The sequence below is a fragment of the Ooceraea biroi genome, chromosome 4 (genome assembly GCF_003672135.1).
Source record: "Ooceraea biroi isolate clonal line C1 chromosome 4, Obir_v5.4, whole genome shotgun sequence".
NCBI lineage: Eukaryota > Metazoa > Arthropoda > Insecta > Hymenoptera > Formicidae > Ooceraea > Ooceraea biroi.
In genome coordinates this window covers 635115-657586 of record NC_039509.1, presented here as the reverse complement: position 1 = coordinate 657586, position 22472 = coordinate 635115, and the positions used below count along the sequence as shown (strand labels likewise).

General features: G+C 44.1%; 1 protein-coding gene across 2 annotated transcripts in view; it reads left to right on the top strand.

The window, feature by feature from the left end:
• Positions 1 to 22472, top strand: part of LOC105283599 (CD151 antigen) — an 89441-nt gene that overhangs the window by 46292 nt on the left and 20677 nt on the right. For both annotated transcript variants that reach the window (XM_011346492.3, XM_011346493.3), the window contains exon 3: positions 9476 to 9654. In XM_011346492.3, coding sequence (XP_011344794.2) covers positions 9535 to 9654 — 120 coding nt within the window. In that variant the 5' untranslated portion in view covers positions 9476 to 9534. The remainder of the gene's footprint in view (positions 1 to 9475; positions 9655 to 22472) is intronic.

Here is a 22472-nt window from a genome sequence, read left to right as displayed (position 1 = left end):
CGAGATGGAACGAAACACACGCACGTTTCGGATCGCGCTGGCAAAATGGCAGAAAATTCGCAAAATCCGTTTGCCTCGGCGCGCGGTCGCAGCAACGAACCACAACGCGACCCTCGATGGTCGTCGTTTATATTCACGCGACGGCGGCGGCGTCGGCGATCGCGGCATTATCCAATTTTCCGCGGTGCAATCCCGACGTGTACGGGCGGATGGCGTGGGCAGTAGCTCGGTCGCTCGTTCTCTTGGTTCTCCCGTTGCAGTTTTACATGGTCCAAGGTTGCTGCAGCCAGCGCTGGTGTAACGCTGGCGCAACGTGTGGCGCGTTGCCGATGCCAATTCGTAGATACCGGCCTCGATTACGCCGCCAATGAGCCTGCGAGCCACGATGATGGCCCTTGATTACCGTCGTCGTCGTCGTGGGAGAGCAGACGACACATTCCGGTCTCGGGAATACGTTCGAGCAATTTCGACATTCGGTATTGCGGCAGAATCGCCGGCATCTTTGCATTTTCAATGAGTGCGAGCAGCTTTGATCTTATTACGCAACACGCGATGTTTAACTCGTGCAGATTTGCTCTCTTGGTACATGCTCCAACGTATCTCTCTTCTATCCTAACACGTAGTGATGTGCAATGAGGGTCGTTTCATCGATCTTTTTCATTGAGGACTGGAAGCGATCTTATTCGTCGAACAGCTTGATATCCGCCAGCGATACATTCGCCCTTAATCACGAGGATGGTTGAGGAACTTTTTAAATCTCGACCACTGAATAATAAATTGTTCCGGAAGCAAGTCGGCGTACCGATCGTGGGAGTACGTGCAGCTGCGCGACAGAGACATCATGGATGCAGTCGCCCTGTTCTATGTAACCAGCCCACGAGTTTTCTTTCCTCGTGCATCGTCGATTATCCCTATCACTGTGCGCCATCGCGTCTTTGTTCGTGAGAAGCGACTCTACTCTCCGCACGATGTAATAAATTTTCCATTTTTTGAGCGTGTCGACACATAATACATGTATTCTCTCCTTATATATTTATCCTTATATTTATCGTCGCTTGCGTTCGTCGTTATATCTAAATTTTGTTTATTCTTGAAGGTGATACAACAATTATACTTTACGGGACGGTAAACCGGAAATTTTCTTCGTATTATTCGGGCTATAACGCAATTGAGTGTATTTAGCGGAAATAATAAAGTTATAAACAATTACGACCGGAAATGTAAACTGTCGGGATTTATATCAGCATTGGTAAATACGGAGGAAATCTTGACGAGCGAGTTGAAGTCCGCGTGAAACGTATTATAACTTTATAGTCTTCTGCTTTATTACCTCTGCTCTACGGGGTATTTTTCTTGCGCTGATTGAGAGACCGCTAGTATAAAATCCAATAGTCTATGTCGGTCGCGGGTTATTCCACTTTTCCCGTTTAAATTTTACGACACTGCCCGAGGAGCCGCGCGTCAAACGTTTCCCACGGAATAAGAGCGCCGTTGCGAGGCAGAGGGGGAAAAGGGAACATCGAGATCACGATTCCATCTCAAATCGAGCGTGCGATGGAGCGCGCCGCAAAATTTCACGATTTTATGCAGCGCTCGTGCGCGTTGCGCGCGTGCATGCGAAAATTCGCGTTAAAAACCGAAATCGCCAACCCGACGTGTTTTCATGGCACTTTGGATAAAAGTACTCTCCGAAAAATTACCATCGAAATGAGCACTCCAATGGAATATCGTCGAAAAATTATTCATCGCATTTTGGACCATCTCCATGATTGATTCCGCGGCTAAATTCCCGGAGCGCTCTCGATGAAAGGAACGTGTATGCATGTGCCGGTTTAATTATTTCTGATGGATATCCCGTGTTAAAAAAAAAGCACGCACGTTACAAATTCCACATTTTTCAGTTTTGCGCCTCGACGTTAAATAAACTCTCGTGTTGGCAACGTTCGCAACGTTCTATCGCCGCGCGCCGGTTCGTGTAGTTGTTCTACCCTATAGCTTGAGCGTGACTAGATGCAGCCGCGTTATGCATTATTGCAGCTTCATCGTGGCATACGCTGAATTGCATCCGTACCGGAATGCACAAGCTGACATTATTGTCTAAACGATTGTCGGAAGGCGGACTTCGAGTGCATGTAATTCCAAGATGAATGAAGCGGAGAATGGCGCAAGACGTCTTCATAATGCAACGTTTCCAAATGATAATTAATGCACGTAGCAATGGCTGTAAGCAGCGGATTGCAGCGGATTTCCGCGGTGTAATCAGATCAAGTGGAGACGATCGTCAGTGCGATCGCGCGATTATTATCGCGGAGCGCAAATTTAAAATCTGTTGCAGGAACCGTCCAATAAAAACGAGACCGGGGTCGCTGAATGGCCGGCAAGGTTAATGCGATTGGATGATTGGCTCGATTAGCAAATTGGTCGTCAACGTATAGGACATTGGGATAAATGAGGATATGTCTATGCTGGGAACATGGCACCGGGGCAAATTGATGGGAAGGGCTCGGTACGACACGCTGATGTCGTTGCTGATACCAGCCGCAGTTTTTGATAATGTTATATCCACACACGTGTATTTGGAATTTACGCGAATCTACATGATCATACGCGCGACATTGTTGTTTTGTACATTAAAATTTATAAAGTGAACATTTTTATTTAAATTCAATAAATTCTGATTAATTATGTATGATTTTATTTCCCTGAAATACACGTATACTTAAAATATTTATACGCATGTACTTTAATAATACATTTACGACCTATAGATTCGAAAGGCTGAGTAAGGAGACATTATCTGAACAGACTTTCTGATTGAAAACCTCGCATAAAAATCCAAGCGTTTAATTCAACGTGACGTGACATCAATATCCCGACGTTCGTTCCCTACGTAAGAGGGAAGAGGGAAATATTAGTTCGACACTTAAATGTTCATGAAGTATCTCTTCAGTCATCTGACGTCTCCCGTAAATGTCCATGCAAATACGAATCGTCTCGAGGACCAGAGAGGATGATGATGTTTTAATAATCACCAGATCGTAAAGGGGGAGTCAGAAACAGAGTCGCGCGTAACTCACGAGTCCAGATCGTGGTAGTCGAACGAATCGTCGATCGATTTAGCTGGCGCATCTGGAAGATGAAGCGTCTCGTCGACGAGGCCCGCCGGCTCTGCTGGCTTTTTCTGGCCCACCGGGGGTCTATAAAAGCATCGAAGGCGCATATCGATGCGTCATCCGGTACGACGTGGGTCGTATCTTCAAGTAGGCGTCCTCGCGCGACTTCCTAACACGTGGGCCGTCGTAAGAAACTCCATTGCGCAAATGGTGCGCGTGTCCCGTGCTGACGACGGCGTTTCCCTCGTCGGGGTTATTACCATTGCCCGTTTTTACTTGCTCGCCAGAAAAGTACGTGCATTACGTGGCTTTTTGTGATAACGATGATAACGATACGGATGTCGCGTACGACGCCGATATCCGGATCCCGGATGCATAATATTCGGATTTCGCTTCGACGAGCGATGGCCGCTCGCTTGGATTAATCCGCTGCGATTGACTTATTAATATTAATAAATACTCCATTTGCCCAGAGAGATTAAATTTACTGACGTAATGGGACATCCGGTTATAAAATTTATGATGAGCCAAATTGCAAAAGACTGCTCGTATGCACATGTTCATACTATATAGTATACTGAAAGTCTGCGCTTTAGCTTGAAACGGAATTTTAAAATTATGCCGCAAAGAATCGGAAAAATTCGCAATCTCAACAGTCTCAACAAGTGATTTCACTTTTGACTCGAAATAGAGAACCATTACTTACGAGATAAAAAATTTTTTGAAAGAGGAAAACTTCCCGGCTAGAATTGTCAAAGTTTACTGTGCACTGTACCGCTAATTCGCGTACGAATTGTCGGTGGAACTTTAGCGCGTACAACTCTTGGCACGACCGTCCGGTACCTTCCTTCGAATTGCGCTCTCGCCATAAATTTCCGAACCATAAACCATGGCGTACGCGCGATCCATAAAAAATTCAACTGTACCACCGCAGTCGTGACTTTACTCTTGGTGAACACTGTGAGCACCTCCTGTGCAGCTGTGCGATTTTTTATTCACAGTTCATATTCGTCGACTATTTACGCCTTGCATTAAGGATCGAGCGTTTGCCGCGGAAATGTTACGAAAACACCCACGAAAAATTCTTTCGCGCATCGCCGTTGAGACGTGAATCGATTATCCGCAACCATTGAAATTTTATCTCCCTTTGGAAATTGTTCTTTTTACACGACTGCAGCTGAAACGTTGCAGATATTCAAGAAAAGCGACGAGCATTACGATCCCTTCTAATTTCCTTTCAGCGCGTCGCAAATATCAGAGTATTGAACGATTAACGACATTAACGTCGCATTGACGATATTTTTTGCACAAACTTGAATTGACGAATCGCGTTACAATTTATCAGTTGTAAAATATTATATCCTCGAATTGACATGCGATGCATTATGTTAGTATAACTAGAATGATATTTATTCATTAATTTTCAACAGAGTCAATATTGATTTCCATGGTGATATATTTATTATTTAGTAATATCTGTCAAATTTGCTATATTTATTTTACTTAATTGCTATATTTATTTTACTTAATACATCAATATTTCTTCCTGAAATATATGTGAAAATTATGTATCATCATTTCGCATTTCCAGTCAGGAGATATCAATATAACATACCGTAGTTTTGCCAAGTATTAACATTTCATGAAAGTATATTACGATTTATTTGATCGCGTTTGGTCACATACATATAATCGGAAGACTGAAAATATTTCCATTAGCTTGGCGCATTATTGTATTCAGATACATTCATGGGATTTTAAATTTAGATATTGTGCGCATGTTCATCTTCTCGTGCAATTTCCATAAAATTACCATTTTGTCAAAATATAAATTTCATTTTTCGGCTTTTTTATCTTTTTCTCTTCGCATGCGCATGGTTATATGTATCCTTAATTAAACGATATGTTCGGCACAATTCAAATTGCTTTTTTTATCGATTAATTCATTTATTCGAATTGGACTGGCGTATGTATGTACACTTTTCGCTTTCGTTTCGTTCCTTATTCACAAAAATGGGATTAGATGATTAATAAATTTATATCCAGACTTCAACATTGCATGCGCGACGTTGCGCGAAAGCGAGTGCGTGTTTCCTCGCGAGTTTCTTTTTCGCATCGGGATGAATGGAGTACGTGCTTGCCAATGTGGAAAACCGCAAAGTTGTTTACGCCGTTGCCTCGCGATCCGCGTCTGTTTTCCACGGGGAGCATTGGGATAATGGACGATATTTCCGGGGAACTTTGCGACCCTGGATCTCCCTCACCCGAATAAACGGTGCGACCAACGAAGTATCCCCGTGAACTTTCCATGGTGCGAATTAATGGGGTTCTTCTGCGAGTCGAAAGTGAATAACGAAAATCCGCAAAACCTGCGAAGATTGCTCCTGCATTCGAGAGCAATCGGCAATATTTGAATATTTTATACGCGATTATTTAATAAGCGAGAGATTGATAATAAACCTGATATCTGTGACGAAATCGAAGTAAAGGGCGATGGACAGCGGAAATTCGAGATAAACGTTGTGGTCTCGTTTGCATATGAAGTTCAACGTTGCGCATTAATTCAGGCGATTAAATTAACAGCATCCATCATGAATTCGTTTTTCTTGATTATTGGCGTGTAGGTATGTGTTCGTCGATAAATCAATACCAATAATTTGCATGTATAAATGTCACATCCGCGACATTGTGGCAACTCAGAAAGTTAGCTTACATGTGCCGAAGTTAAAGTTACGCGTTCTTGCATCTCTGCACGATGTATACATCGCGTAGTGATGTATATATCGCTAGCCGTAAAATATCATTAGATCATCCGTTAAAGTACCACGATGACGTCGATAGCTCCCGTTCTATCAGGGGCGAGATGTTGGCGATGGCTACGGGAAGATATAACCGATAAACTTCAGGAGGCCAATAACCGCTAGGTGCATCGAACCGTCCGCCTTGCATTAAAAGCTTTGACCTTGCACTCGCGGCGGAGAGAAAAATTTATTCACGCACACGTCAGGGAAGTTTTCTACATACTCGTGCGCGCGCGCTCGGAGCGACTTCGCCCACACGCGAGACAGGTCACACCCATTTAATTTCGCGGTTTCTCTTCTTTCATCTTCCCTCCTCGAGTTTCTTCGGGGCCCCGTTGCTGTAATCATGTCTGTCTTCCGCTCTCCATCCACCTTCCAATTCTCGACGTGATCCTCCGCATGCTCCTCCCTTCTGCTCCTCATTATGCGCCATTTATTCTTCGCGCTCTCGTCGCGAGATCATCGGCTGAGAGGAACACCTCGAGATACTAAAAGGGACAGTTATTCGCTTCGTTATTCGATTTCATTCGATTTTTCATTGAACACTACCAAATGACGATGCAATGATCGATGATGTGAAATGTAAAATGTGAAATTTGTATCGAAATAGGGTGAATGCACCGTTTGTGGCCATTGCGCCTATTTTGGCCATCTTCGTCATTTATTAAGATTTTCTAAGTTATAGGGTTGGCTGTAGTGCGCAGCAATCGCGAAATGAATATATAAATATATCTTACACAATTTTATATAAATTGCTGCGCACTACAGCCAACCCTAACTTAGAAAATCTTAATAAATGACGAAGATGGCCAAAATAGGCGCAATGGCCACAAACGGTGCATTCACCCTATAAGAATAAAAATATTTATCTGAGTAAACAGAAATGTTCCCTTTTTTCTTAGCATTAATTATTTCAAAGATCTTCGGACTTTAATCTCGAAAATGTATGCGTGTAATTTCCATGAAGATTTGAAGAGAAAGGATGAAAGATAATTCCAGTTATTTTCCAGGACGTAGAATTTCTACTTTTTCTTTTGTATTATTTAGAGAGTTGTCTTCTGTGAGATTGTCGTTCGTGTTTGCTGATCGAGAAGATCGAATGATCGCGCATTATTCTCGCTCGCTACGCAAGCTGCGTGCGAATGAATGTCGGCCACAACAAATGTAATTTTCCTCCGGTGAATTGCAATTTTGCTGGGTCAAAATTCGCAGGATAGTGCGGCACCATGATCAAAGTATGAATTATTCAACGTTTTTGACGTGAATACGTCTTATAACTCGATGGATGCCAATTTGAAAAGTTGAGCGTCACGCGTCACGGGACGCGTAACGAAATTTCTTTCATTCAATTTTAATATACAGTCTCATTTTAATTATAATTATAATATATAGGGTATCTCACTTTATCTTATTATAATATACAAGGTGTCGACTTTGGATTATAATATATAGGGTGTCCGATTTTTATTGACCAACCGAAAAATTTTTATTTGCGATTTTATAATATTCTCGGTGTCGACTTTTGATTTAAATATATAGGGTGTCCGATTTGACCAACCCGAGAAACTTGTAATATTGTGATATTGAAAATATACACAGTTGATTGAAACTACTATCTTTCTTTGAACTCTTTCCATTAACATGACGTATTCACGTTAAACTTGCGGCCGTGTCCCGACACAGCCTATCTTTTGCAATATCCTAAGGTTAAATCCTGCGGGAACTTGTGTGGTATTGTGAAATGCGATTGCACGAATGTTTGATTAAGGCAGTATCATGATGGCATTCGTTGTGGTAAATCGCGTATTACAAATTTTTACGATGTTTTACAGCCCGCGAGCCGTATTACTCAACATATGTTTGTCATGTGTCCGACTCTGTCTCACCGTTTTTTCTTTCTTTCTCTCTCTCTCTCGCATCTCTCTCGCGAAATGGTCACGCATAAAAAAGACGGAAATATTTCGCGCAATCTGTCGTGTCAGATCTCGTGCAAGAGGGGACGCGAAATACTTGGCGTTCTCATGCATTCTTTCGTGGTATGCGATTCGCGTACACAAACGAGAGAATCGTGGAAAAAATAGGGAGGAGGAAAGCACCGGTGGAGAACACGATGCATTAGAGCGTAGGAGCAGACCCTCGCATTTCTTGGCAACGTGAAACGACATTACGCAGGCCCAAGGCTGGCTATAGCGGACCGGAAGGCCGTACCCCTCTCCTCGTTTCAGATTTACGAACTTTGCATTGTGCATTGCGTTGTGGAGACGCACGTTATAACAAAAATAAAAGAAAACAGTAATATTTTGTAACATATGAATAAATCTGAAAAGATTTTACGTACTTATATATTCGTGTTTGTGAATCGTTTATTCATTTCGAGCATAACATAACATCGACTTTTCGTTAAAGATTTTGTTGAAGTTGACATATCGCGTCATTAGTTCGATAAACAGTCTATGCAACGAAAGTGTCCCTATCTCTAATCACGGCCCTCTCGGATCAAAATGTACGAACGCTCTTGGTTGGGCTCTTGGTTGGCCGCGTGCCAGCACGCGCTGCTTTCACTTGGAACCGGCATGAAGTTGCTCCCCGGGTCCTCGATCAACGTCCTACGTCGTCGTCATCCCTCATACCTGCACCCGGTATGCACACATGCATCTGGCACGGCCATCGAAAACGTGATTATCAAATTACATCAGTTTCTCTGTATCTCAACCGGCGACGTAACGACGTAATGGCACGATGGAACATCTTTTGCCCTCCTGAGAATCCTGACGACGTTAAAGCTAACTCGCTCTTCTGCTTTTCTCCAAGAGGAAACGCGATACGTTTTCTCGGTGCAATTACAGCAATTAAATTAACCTTAACGAGAAATCGTGCAATTTTTATCAGCGTTCGTTTGCAGGCGTCGATATGCAAATTTCTACTATTCACTGGTGCATATTTTTTTCGTCATTAAGAATAAATTCTTTGCGGGAATCGACGCGAAAATGCAAATTACTCTGGTGATTAAAGAGCGATTTTTAAAGAGTGCAGTTTGATGTATATTTTACACTCGTGTTTTCGATTTGTATTGACTTACAGCAACCGTGAGGAGCCGGATGATGTTGCTTCAACAAAGTTACGTCGAACCGGAACAAAAAGAGCTTTAACTTTATCCAGTGTCCAAGCAAGTGTAAGCAAGCAACGCAGATTCCGACGTTAAAACTCGTTGATTACTTTCTTGGGCGGTAGACGGTCGAAAACTTGTTGATTACTTTCTTAAACGTTGTTTAAGGAAGCAACAAAATGCTCCTTTTGTTTTTTCCCCCGCTACGAAAGTAATTCTTTCAATGTTTATCTGATGGTACCACTAGTTAACATCACTTGCAAAGTTTTTACTACAACTGCACTAATACAATTTACATATTGCAGTCGTATTCAGCCATGTTATTCTTCGTACTACATTTCGCCTGTATTTTTAATACAAAATGGACTTATTTTTCCAGCCCACCCGCGATTTTACTTTTCTGCGCGATTCCTCTCTGATGTATTCATTTTTTCTTTTTTATTTCTATTTTACAGCAACGGTGACGAGGTGACAACGAGGAACGGTAACGCACACAGCCAACAATTGATTGAAAATGGCCAAGAGCGCTGAGAGATTGCCCAGTACCTCCACCAGACTTAGGACCAGGGACGACGGTTGCTGTTCCGTGAATTTCTTGAAATACGTTCTTCACATATACAACGTGGTGCTGTTTGTAAGTGGTCTACATTTTTGCCGCCACACAGGCACGCGCACGAGCGCAGAATATTTTATTTGGAAACGCTGTTTACGAGCGCGCGTTAGCATAAATGAAAGACGCGGACCGTGAAACTCGCTGTCTCGCTTTATGACGGACGTCCCGCTTGACGGTCGCCCCTTACGCTCTCACCTCCCCGACAGAACCGCTTTAATCAAAACCTCGTTTTTGCGAGCGGCTCATACAGTTGCAGATTTTCCGGCGTGAGACGTAAAATCGCTCGGTCGTATCAACCGAGATCGTACCACCGCGAGTGTAGCGACAAAATCGATCCCGAATTTTTTAAACCGTAAATCCCTCGGTGCCGAAGTGCCGAGTGATGTAAAATTTTCATAGAGCACATACGCGATTCTCTTGCGAGGGTCATTATGGAGTACGTCAAGCTTCAATGTAAGAGTCCTTCGGAACAAATTGGATATCCTTTTACTTTTACGTACATGAGACCCTTGATACTTGATAACTTGATATATCAAGCGAATCCTTTGTAATATATGCCTGCACTAATGTTACTCAAAAAGGTAGCAACAATTAAGAAAAACGTCTCGGCCTTTCGCTCTCACACAAGGAAATACGATAATACGGACGTTCCATGCAGTGCTCCGCTCGTGAACACCGAGGCGATCGAAGCTGAAATAAGGCGAAAAAAGCGCGGCATTGTCCGGCAATTATTCTCATCTCGCTTCCGTTTGCACAATTTACGGGGGATTAAAGCGACGGGAGGATTACTCGTTGTCGCAGGGTGCGTTTAACGTAAAGACGGGCCGTTCCCTCGGTCATCGCCTCGCCGGATATCCGGCGAGCTTTTGCAATCACCGACGTGCTGACCAGCAGCGCGGTTATCTGCCTTTAATTGTTATCGCGACTCCCCGCGTGCTTTCAGCGCGGATGAAATTAACAGGCGGAACGAATCGCCGCGCAAATGAGCCGCGTCGCGAGAACTCGCCGAACTAGCGAACGGGGCGTTTCTTTGATCTCGTGCACGCTCTTGTAAAGGAACTCTATCGCGTGTGCGGCGCGCAAAGGAAACCGATAGAAATAAATCGACGAGAAGTATAACGAGAAATAATCTTGAACCGCATGCGGGGAGCGAATAATTGAAGGAAAGAATAGATATTGCGTCAAATGAACGGGAGGCATTCTCTTTCTTTCTCTCTCTCTGTCTCTTTCAATGGAAAGAGAGGCTTCACGTTCTAATACGCGGATAATCCTATTACGCAAGTCGCAAATTATTAGATTTTTATAATGATTGAACAGTGATCGCTTTGGTGGAAAGTAAACAATGTTCCACGGAATGGCGTGTGCTCCAAAAAGTACGCAGCTCCGGATCACTGTAGGATTATTGTGCAGCACACGAGACGCTCGCCCGCTCGCTTGTTCTCTGGCTTTACGAGAGAAGGTAGTCTTATTTTTCGAAAAACTCGACACCTCTGCTCCGTAGCAAGCGATCCTCTTTTCTCTCCTGCCGCCACTTGTTCTCACCCTTCCATTCTCGATATTACAAAAAGGTAGGGCACCTACATCGACTCTCGCGCGGTGATACATGCCGTAAAATGCTAATAAAGTCCTCGTCGTAAAGTGCAGACACCTTGTACGTTGCCTGGAATATAAGCGCGAGCGACGAAGGGCGACAGAGACGACAGAGCGTTTTAAAGGCGGAGACGCGAGAAAAAAAGGATGATAGGATAAAAAAAAGAATAGGGGAAAATCGATGTATAGTCCGCCAACATACAGGCTTTATAATTTCGGTCCTGCACGTCGGCACCTCGTTAAAAAGCGTGATGCCGGTGGACGACCGATTCCCTGATTAAATCAACAAGAATCTTGATCGACGAGATTGCGATCCAATATACCGTCGCTTTCTTTTTCTCTCGGCATCCCTATTCGCCGAGATCACTTTCCTTCCCGCGCCGTGACGATACGCACCGACGAATCTTGATCACCGGAACGCCAAAACTTTTAATGAAGATCATTATCATGTAATTAAAAGTAATACGCGCGAGTTTCGCGCTGCGTGGCTTCGCGAAAGGGAAGAAAAGACACGCTCCGATCTGAGACGAAGTAACTCTGCTTTTAATATCTAACAACTTTGCTTCCCTCGATAAGAATAATACGTAAAGTGACAATAAATGCAATTAACTTTTTCAAAAGTTTCGAAATACTTTATATATCCTTGTCTTTTTTTTATTACATGAAATGCATTCCTCGCATTTGAGCTGCGTTTGTGCAGTGACATAAGTCGCACTGAATGCATGGCTTTAAACGTCTGCGCGTAATAAGGTTCAATAATGCGGACATAATGTAACAATAACCAGCTCCGAACAATGCTGGTGCAACAATGCCGATCGCTTAACACGTGCGTTTACGCTCATTGATCGCATTCAGAGAAGTGGAATCTGTTAGACTAAAGTCAGTGAATTCAATGTTACCGTCGCCTTAGCGATGAGGCAAGACATTAATGTAAGTACGTAATTGTTGGAACTGTAACTTGGAGCAGGTACTTTGAGCAAACCGAAGAGCGGTTTCATTTCACTTTAATGACGCGGTTACAATCAGACACATTTGCAAAAGATCTACTTGACGAGGACGTAAATTTCTTCTCCGGGCAGATGCTGCACAAATTGGCCATAATTATGTTGGTACGTTGAAATTAGTTTAATATATACTCGCTAAACTAATTATTTGAGGTTTCTTGAAGTAATTATTTTGTTAACGTCAGCGATCGTGCACCGAAGAGGAAGAATTTCAATACTACGCGTCTTGATTAAGTTAATTTCGTGTGCACGTTAAAGTATTTTCAACGTAATATTATTTGAATTTTTGTTGACCGTGCGAAGAAAATGCGTCGACTTTCCGCGGAAGTTTTCTTCTTGGAAATATAATAGCTTCTTGGAAATATGAAGAGATAATAAAGTAATTACTGCTACTTCATTCCATTAAGTGATTACATTACTCAAGAAAAATGACCAGCTGTTCCTTCTCTCTCTTTTCCTCTTGCTCTTGACCGTATATCGGTTGATAAAAGAGTGAGGATTGATCTAATTAATCAAGGAAAGTCGAAAAGTCTGTTAGACTTAAATAAGATACAGCTTAGAGCTTAAAGTTTTTCCTGATAAAGTTTTAACGAGATATAAGAAAGACACTCGCGTAAATCCGCGCCTTCGGTGAAGTTTGCGTTTGCACATTCTTAATAAAATAATTTTACGCTGTGGTACACATTTCACGATAAATTCCTGCGCGTTCCGTAATCTCGTTTTACTTGCCTACTGCTTACCAGCAGTTTTTGCAAACGCTCTTGGAGGTGCAATGTTTCATTCGCAATTTGAATTTGTGCGAGACTGCGCTAAATCCAGGCGTGAGTAATAATGCAATAGTTCCGTACATGCACGAGCAAGTTTCCGCGGGGAATTGGGATACTCTCAGAACAGCTTAATTGTAATAATTAACTATATCGCCGACAGAGTCGCTAATTACTGACTAATAAGTACTTTCGGTGCTCAAATGAAGCGTTTCGCTTGATTCTGTTGTCGCAATTTCTCTTACTCGTGTTCTTAATATTGCGCTCTAATTTTATTGACAGTGTTTAGATGAAATGAGAGAGGCGGCTCTCTTTACGCTACATTAAATAATAATATCTGATGTGTTATTGTAGTCATTAATAATTTCCGATTATTTTTCACTTCTTCAACCATATTACGAAGTTATTAATTTTTGTCACCAATACAAATTTTCATTCAGAAACTATTTATAATAATTCAACTGAAGAGTTACAGCGCGCAATTAATTATATTACGCGAAAGTTTAGCAGAAAGTTTATCTGCGAAAAACTTTTACGTCTTCCGATACAACGCGGAACAGACGTTGCAATTACGCGTTCACGAATTCGTTAACTCTACCGACGTAACATTACCATTTTACTCATTTCGTACAAAAGAGTCATTTTCATTTCATTTTCTTACGCGATGCGTCTGTGTTCACGTGCACCTCGCAGTACGAAAAGGTTGCTTTTCCATCAACAAAATAATAATAATAATAATAACGTTCAGAGACCATTGTAAGCACCAACGGAAAGATGCTCTCTTAAGAGCAACACTTTCAAGCGAATGAAATCAATGGATCGCTCGCAGTTGCTTGCTAAACTTTGTATCTTCTCCCTCTCATCGTGAATGAATCACGTTGCAGGCACTTTGATCATTAATTATATTCGCGATTCGACTGTCGCGTCGCGTGCGGTTGGCGCGAGACAGTCGACGCATCCTGACGATGCGATCCCTCAGGATTTCCGTACTTGGGTTTCATTGCGTTTGCACGCACGCAATGCAACGCAATGCAACGCAACGCACATGCCGACGCGCTCGACGCATTCGATAGAATGCGATCGACGTGCTGGCGGGAACGATTGCGAACATGGAGCGCCGACCGAAATCCCTTTCACGCGGAGGAATCGTGTGCTGAATTATTTCACGTCCCGCAGGCATTTCGCTTAATTACCAAACGTCGCGTCCTGTAACGTGCGACGAATAACGTCGAGGCTCAGACACGAGATCATTCAATCCGTCCGTCCGTCCATCCACCTGCACGGACATTGACTCTTTTGATTAAACGCGATACGCGTGAAAGAGACACTCGTGGTGACGAAAATTGATGACGAAAATTGCTCTGGAGAACGAGAACGTGACAGAATGGAGTCACTCGAAAATTTCTCGAATATTTTTCCGAAATGTTTCAGAACATTCGAAGTAGCAACAATGATGAACATTTTTCGATTAATATTCTCGTAAAATATTCTCCGGTATAAATTCCCCGAATCATTGATGGACTAATTGCGCGGCGTGGAAATTGGCAATCAGATTTAACGAATTTACTGTGAATGAACGTTAAAACGTCAGTGTTAGGTATCAGTTGATAAAACTCGCGCCGAGTTGGCGCGAATTAATTTTTTGCAGATGCGAGTAATCTTTTCATGCTGCGAAACTAGGATAGCGTCCAGAAACGGGTGGAAAAGGGGATCAACTGGATTTCTCCAGTTGCATATCATTGTGCGGAACGCTGGGAATGCAACTCGGCGCTAAATACTCCCGAAAGAGTGGAGGGATGCGATGCGCGCGTTCTCCTTAAAGTCGGCCAAGAAGCAGACGACGGTGAAGCGAGCTAGAATATACGTGTAATTATTCTAATTTCGCCCCGGGATACAACGGGTTCACCTCCGGGTTTCCTCACGAGGATTTACGTGCCTCCACGAGATTGGATCTTGGAATATTCCGACGGCTTAAGGCCAGTTTCACGCTCGCCATCGCGGAATAATAATCCAATGCGCCATGAAATGACATTTCTGGATCGACTATCGGAGGCGAAGGCGGAGAGAGAGGGGGTAGCTGGGAGAATAATAAATTGATAAATTGTACTTTCACGGGACCCGATATATCTCTAAATAATCTGAACGCAAGCGCGGATTATTGATGCGCGTGACGACAACATTAATTTTCACTTCTCCTGTCCAGTGATGGATTATTATTTAATTTACTGTTGTCATGCATATTACATAATAAAGAAATAATCTCGTTATCATCGTAATAATTATTAACGTATATATTCCGGTGTTGTTCTCTCGGCCTTTTTCTCTATTCCTCTCTGCTGCTTCACGCATCCCATTACATTTCCTTTAACATGCAATCTTCCTTCGTCATCTCCCCTTTATTTTTTCTCATAGCATATTTATCGAAAATATCATTCGATCGAATTACAACGCGATAATTGTAAATCATCGTTCCCATGTTTTCTGTTTGAGGTGGTGCATTTAATGATAGTTGGCGTTATAAATGACCCAACGCTCGTTCAGTATCAGACACAGGGTCTGGCTTTTATCAGAGTTGCGCGTTCAGGACGCCTAAGAACGGCTGATTGGTCCTGACTATATAAATAAGGGGGGCTGGCTATCTTCGACCGGAGATCTTCTCCGAGCCTTATGCTAATGGATATCTTACCTTCGCCTCGGCATCGACATACGTACGTTACGAGCAAGCTTCCTCGATCGAGAGATGCAGCTCTACGCGCCGCGGCCGATTAAATGCCGTCGTTGTTGCCGAAGCGAAATTTATCGGCCGCTATTACAAGCCGAGTTTTAATCGGAGACGGCTATCGGCTCACGGTAGATCAATAGATCCTTTGTGCGATAAAAGCCGGCCCGCGAAGTAAAGTAGCTTAAAATACGGGAACAGATGCAGGGAGAGGAGGAAAGTACACACGGAAACTGCCGTTTCCGCTCAACGCCGCAGCCGTACTTTATGTTCCCACGCGATGTTCGCCGTTAAATCGAATTAAATGCGTTTAACACAAAATGATATTAATGTACGGGTGCAAACACGAGACGACTTGGGTGGCGAGTAAGTATATTCCGCGAGTGTATCGACTGTGCTCGACTCGCACGGAACGAGCACTCGCGGGAGCACTCGCGCGAGCACTCGTACTTCCGCCACGACGGACCATTTTTCCCTCGGTTTCGCACCGGAATAATGCGCCGAGCATTAGAAACTTTCGATCGCATCCGTACCGCGGTAGCAATCGGCCGCCAATTTACTTTAGAAAGCATCTAATAAAGATAATAGCTCGTTTTCTCTCAGTATATTTAGCGCTCGACGCAGCTGTCGCTGCTTCGCGTCTCGCATTTAGCGTGAGAGACCTGCTCTTGAACAAAGGATGTCGTGCGCTAGTTTCGAGCATTTGCGAAGATTAGAAAGAAGAAGCGGCGAGAGAAAGGACGGACGAAAATAATTTGACGATTTCTCAAAGAGACGAAGACGAGGCGTGAAAATGCGCGTCCGTCTGTCTGATGTCCAATGCGGCCTCAGGACTTCGATTATCATAAAGTTCTCCTCGTAAACGATTCTATTAAATTACATGCGGCGCGCTTAGGCACTCTCGTGGTCTGAGAATCGCAGAGTCTGCAACTTGTGCACGCAACGTCGAAAATGTTTATCATTACGCGGTGGCGGCGGCGGCAGCACTCTTAACTCGTTTGCCGTAAATCATGCAAAGCTCGGTTGCCGGGTACACACGCACATGCATATATACACACACATATAAGATACAACTGCGCACCCGCAATGCCATCGTTGGGTCGTAAAGAGGACGGGAGAAGCTGGAAGAAAGTGCACACGGCAGATGATATCTCGCGCGACGGCAGCATCCGGGCTGTATTTTTGAATAAGGTTGTGCTGGGGTATTACCGTGTCGTACGTAATCATTCCGGATCGTAATGCATACTTATGAATTCACGGCAGTGTTTATGCGCCCGCATAAAGCCTCAGGAAAGACGGAGAACGCGAGACAGAGAGGACCACGGAAGTTTACGAGAATTATCGAGGAAAATGTCGGGAAATATCCGCGAAGACGTACATGCGCCTGGAACTCACTGAAGAAACACGTGACAGCACATATAATATTATAACAGACTCGCGTGCGCCGATTACTTATGCGTTCCGCGAACGGAGAGGGATTGGCAAACTCAAGTTGCATGATCAACCGCTCGGAAGATGCGACTAGGGAGATATAAATGGAAGAGATAAATACGGGAATTTTATTCACACAAACCTCATTCGAGCGAGCGCAAAGCCGGATGTCGTGCGAAATTCGCGTGCGCCTGCACAGGTCCAGACGCGTAGTTTTGAGGCTGCAAGCGAAACCTAAAATTAGACGCAACCCCGACATACTTCGAGCAGATACGCAACTCCAAGCGGAGCGGCCGGAATTACGTAAGTGCATATTCCGAACCTGATTATGTCAGTCATAGCAGTACACCAAGCAGTATACCGCAACGAAATGTAGATAGATAACCACGTTTGCAGGTATCTGTAGTAGACAAGACGAAACACAATACGGAGCGATAAACTAAACTACGGCCGTGTACAAACGCTTCTTCCACCGAAATAAGGGAGAAGCAGCGGTACATTTTTGTTTGCTCGCGCGAATTCTACTTTGGTACGCGTTCTGTTATTAGACATGATGCTATTGCATTGGGATGTCTTTTTGGTTCGTGTTTCATAGAATTCTGCGAATCTCGTTGTGTCGAATTTCAGTCGAGAAGCATGGAAACGATTGCTCACATACCATCGAATAAATCATAAACAACAGGTTTTCCCAGAAATCTTGATCAAATTACCCGCTATAAATAATATCGTGGTACCACACACACACGAAACACACGATACCATGCAAATATTTTGCAACTTCACGCGCGAATTAATATGTACGAGAAAAGAGAAAGAGCCGGACGAGACAATTTCGCGACCTCGCAAATTTTAGACGCCAGAGGGGAATGGTAAAACAATAGCACAGTTTCCCAATACCGGTATGGCGAATGAAATCGCCGGAAGCGCATCGCAAAATGTTGTCGGTGCAATTAAAATGGAAACGAGTATATCCGGCGTAAACAGGCGCGACTGGACTTTACACGGCGAATACGCGTTGTCCGGCACAGATTTCGGATGCTGGTCCCGGTAATGGGATGGCTCTCACGTACTGCATAGCCAACGGTACTGCGCGCAAAAATTTATTTCCTCGTCGTCCGGTCGTACATCGTCGAGATATTGAAATCCTGATGTCTAATGTAATAAAAATGCTGGTCGGCGCCAGCATCGATAGGAAAAAAAGATTGATTTCTGGCGCCCGAATGCATTTGGCAAGCTGGCATGTCCCACAAAATAGCTTTGCCGGATCGCTGCCGAAATGAGACATGAAAAATTCAGTATCATGACTGTAAACTTGTTAAGATTAAATTAAAAATGATAAGATTATTTTCAGAACATTATTGAAAGATAAATAGTACTTTGAAGTTAACGAAATGAACTCCCTTTCTCTCTCTTTCTAGAATTCGGTCAAATAAAACATAATTAAGATAATCTCTACATAATTTCCTCGATTCTTGCGAAATTTCTACCTCGATTTTTTTCTCGCGAATTATCTTTCTAATGACTCTCTAATTGCGCCATTGTACGGTTACTTTTTGCCGCGGTAGACTGACGGCGCTGAGCGCGGTCGATGTGATCCTCTTTTAATTAACTTCGCGTTATTCGCTATAAATAATGTGTCATTAATTCTGATTATAACCCCGTGAATAAACATTGTTCTTCAAATCGATTTTCTTCCTTTATTATTTTTAAATTGAGATGTAGTTTCACATTGGCAACTCTCGAACTATTTTTTATTTTTTCATCTTTCTGGATCCAAACGAAAAAAAAGATAGAGAATAAAATATGAGTGACTCGTATTCGAAATTTTTACTTCTTTTAGTCATCTAAGCGTTCCAGAATCACGTCGATTACGTGGAGATTCAACGAGTCGTCAACATCGACGTTGTAGGTCTCAAGGGTACTCAAATCTTAACGGCATCGAATAAACGCTCGTTTTATGGAGGCGGGGATAATTTAATTATGTAAAGAATGTCAGGTATTTGCGATCGAAGTTCTGCGGAGGAAACCCGGACGAAATACTTATCCCCAGGAATGCAGAACGTCGTTTCAAGGCGTCTGGAATTTCGTTCGGCTGGCACCAAAACGCTCGACGAGAGACGTTGTGCAGTTTTGTTGACTCCTTACGTGATTCTGCCCTTTTCGCCGTTACATTATACCGTTTCCCTCGCGCGTCCTGTAGGATACCATGTATCCTGAATCGCGCTTCCCCAACGCAATTATTGCGCGACGGTAATTGCACGACGACTGCATTTTTTTCCTCTCTTAACGGAGAAGCCGGAGCAACGAGGTGAATTTTTATTAGGAGGAGATTGCGCGCACAGAGAGGAACGGAGAGAGAAAGGCGCAGCAGAAAGGAAGAGCGAGAGAGGAAGAGAGAGAGAGAGAGAAGAAGAAAGTACAAATTCGAAGTATCGCGTTGCCTTTAATTCCACTTCGCCTTCATTCCGCCCGATTCTCCATTCTAACGGAGCGAGCATTTATTCTGCTCTCGAATGAGAGGGTAACCCTCGAGTAACTCTCGGGTCCGGGAAACAGATGCTTCCAATTCCGGCGATAGATCTGTGAGAGATCCGGGGGCGCGGTGGAATAAAGTGGAAAAAGTCGGATCGCGGGGAATACCGCCGTCGCCGCTTTTCACTCTGTGCTTTATACTGTGTCTCCCGACCGTTTGTTCGCTGTTGTATCGATACGGAATTTCTTTCGGGAGATCGTGCCCGCCGGCTTTCCACATCCGGAATGGTCCACAAAGAATTATATCGGGGAATGCAATAAAAAGGGACTAAACACCGTTACATCTTAAGGACTTTATTTGCCCCGTAGATTGGTAACGATGAGGAGGAGGTGGAGGAGGACTGGGCGGACGCGGAGGAGAGATAAGCCGCGGTCGATCATCCGGGAAAGGAGATAAAAAATAAAATAAAATGAGATGAGAGGACGGGCGTCGACCGAGGGGAGAAGCCGCTCTTATGTCCCTTTGAGAATACCAGAAAACCAGTCCGAACGAGATTTCCGTGGCTGTCACGGCGCGCGTGTTTTCGATAGACGACTCGTTGAAAGTTACGATCTAGTAGAGATCGTAAACGCCTCGTCGCGCACGATCAGTGGGCGGAATTAAAGTTGTATAAGCACACGGACGGTTTAATGTATATCTCTCATTCGTCCGCTCTTTTTCCCTCTTTTAAACGTCGCGGTGGTAAAAAGTAACAAATAGGTGGAAACTCCTGGCGCAAAATGCATTTAATTAGTACTTAAACAACGTTGCGTCCCTTTTTTCAGCGTTTTTCACGAAATCGCGTGAATGTTAATTAAGCGCGAATGTTAATCGCGTGAATGTTAATTAAACGCTTTCTGTAGAAAAACAAAAAAATACGTCGACCAGACTCAATGCACTATAAAGAAATTAAATCGTTTCTTGCAACGAGGATATTTCATCGCGTTCGCGTTGCATCATAATTCACGCGAGCCGACAATAATTTCCACGATGTTTATTCAGCTGCGTGATGTATGATTTTTAATTTCGTCACTTCCGTCTCGTTTTCCGCACCGTGTTCGCGCATCGCGTTACCCGGCGAAATTTAACGGGTACGTGAACGGATTAGCATAACACTGGCCCAAGTTGCAACGTAGTTTAACTCGGAGCTGATCGCGCGCTTGCATTGGCCGGCACGTTCGGTTCACCAGCTGTCTCGTTACATTGGATGCAGTTCGCGCGGCGGTTGCACTATATGCATAAGTACATAAGCGATCGCTTACTGAAGCATACTCGAACAACGTACCGCGAACAATGAAAGAAACAAGGTTGCACCAAGAGTGTTCCACAGAGGTGTAAAAATTTACGTGAAAAATGTTTCTTTTATTTATCTGCCATTTATTACGTGTCAGAAAACGAACATTGCATCACAAAAATATTTTGCAAACGCCGTCATGAGTTTATGCCGTTCGACAACCGCCACCGCCACCGCCACCGCAAATTTAAACTCTGGCGCATTTTCCCATTGCGTATTTCACGGAGACCGCGTAATTCATGCTTAATTCATGCCACGACTCCCTCGCCGTTGTGGATCAATTATGTAAAACCATTCCCGATGCGAGCGGGATCGCGCGGTCGACGCGTCGCGACGCTGCGGCGAGAGCGATCGGAGGAGAGACGTCTCGCCGAGACTCCAAGTTTCGCGCTGCAATTTCGTCGCGGCGTTCCGTTTTCTCGCTTTATTTCTCGGTCAGAGCGGACACAGGGATATGGCGCGGTGATCGGAAATACGAGCACGTAGACGCGAAGAATATCGGCGCGATACATACGATTTACGATACATGCTCGATCTGGCGCACACCGGGAGGGTCGTACGTGCGCGCGGCGGCTTCGCTTGTGCCATCGGGACAATGATAAAATAATAAATTGCGGCTCGCTGCCGCGGATGGCCCCATAAGCTATCCGCACGGGATCGAATCGAGTTCCTCCGATGTACGTACGTGTGCACGCGCTGCCTCGAGACGCGAGCGCGGTGACCGATTGGAATATTGCCCGGCCACGTCGCCGTTGACTCTGGATCTTTAATGGATGCATTACGGTCCGCGCGGATACATCGGGCCATTTGTTATTTATACGCAGGAACAGTCTCCGGGAAACGGTGTAACGTGATGCTACGCGGGCCGCGATACCGGAGTAAAATTGTCGCGTATGATTTGGCGCGAGAAAGTCGCGCGCGAAATGACATAAACTCCGTCGTATAAAATATTACTACCTGGCCGGTTTTATGACGTATCATAATGCGTATTGTTACACGACGGGTGATACCAGCTGTTTTTTTTTGTCGAACCGGTGTTCTTACAACGGTCACGCGAGCGACGAGCCGCGCATCTGTTCCGTCTCCGAAAGTGATTTCTTCTCGCATGAATGATCGCACGGTAATGCCGTCTAATTAGGCGCGGGTGATCAATTATTTTCTGTTTACGAGCGGTTCTCTGTGATTACCTGCGACGTTGGATCGATACTTTGCGGTGGCGCGGCATTCCCCGGAAACTGCGAGCGAAATTGCGGCCTTTTTATTCCCCGACTGGTAACAGCGTGCCATAAGGCAAATTTATCGTAACGCGCCGTTATAACGTCGTCTGTTACACGCGCATTTACGCGTGCCACAAGTTCCCTCTCATAATTTGAGCCTCCACGTTGAACAACGATGAACACGCGCCCACTCACGTGCCGCATTCCTCAATATCGTAAATACCGCATGGCAAACTCGATATTCACCTGGTTTGTAAATATCACTTTGCATCTCACATACTTTTCCAGCGTCGACTTTTCATAGTTAC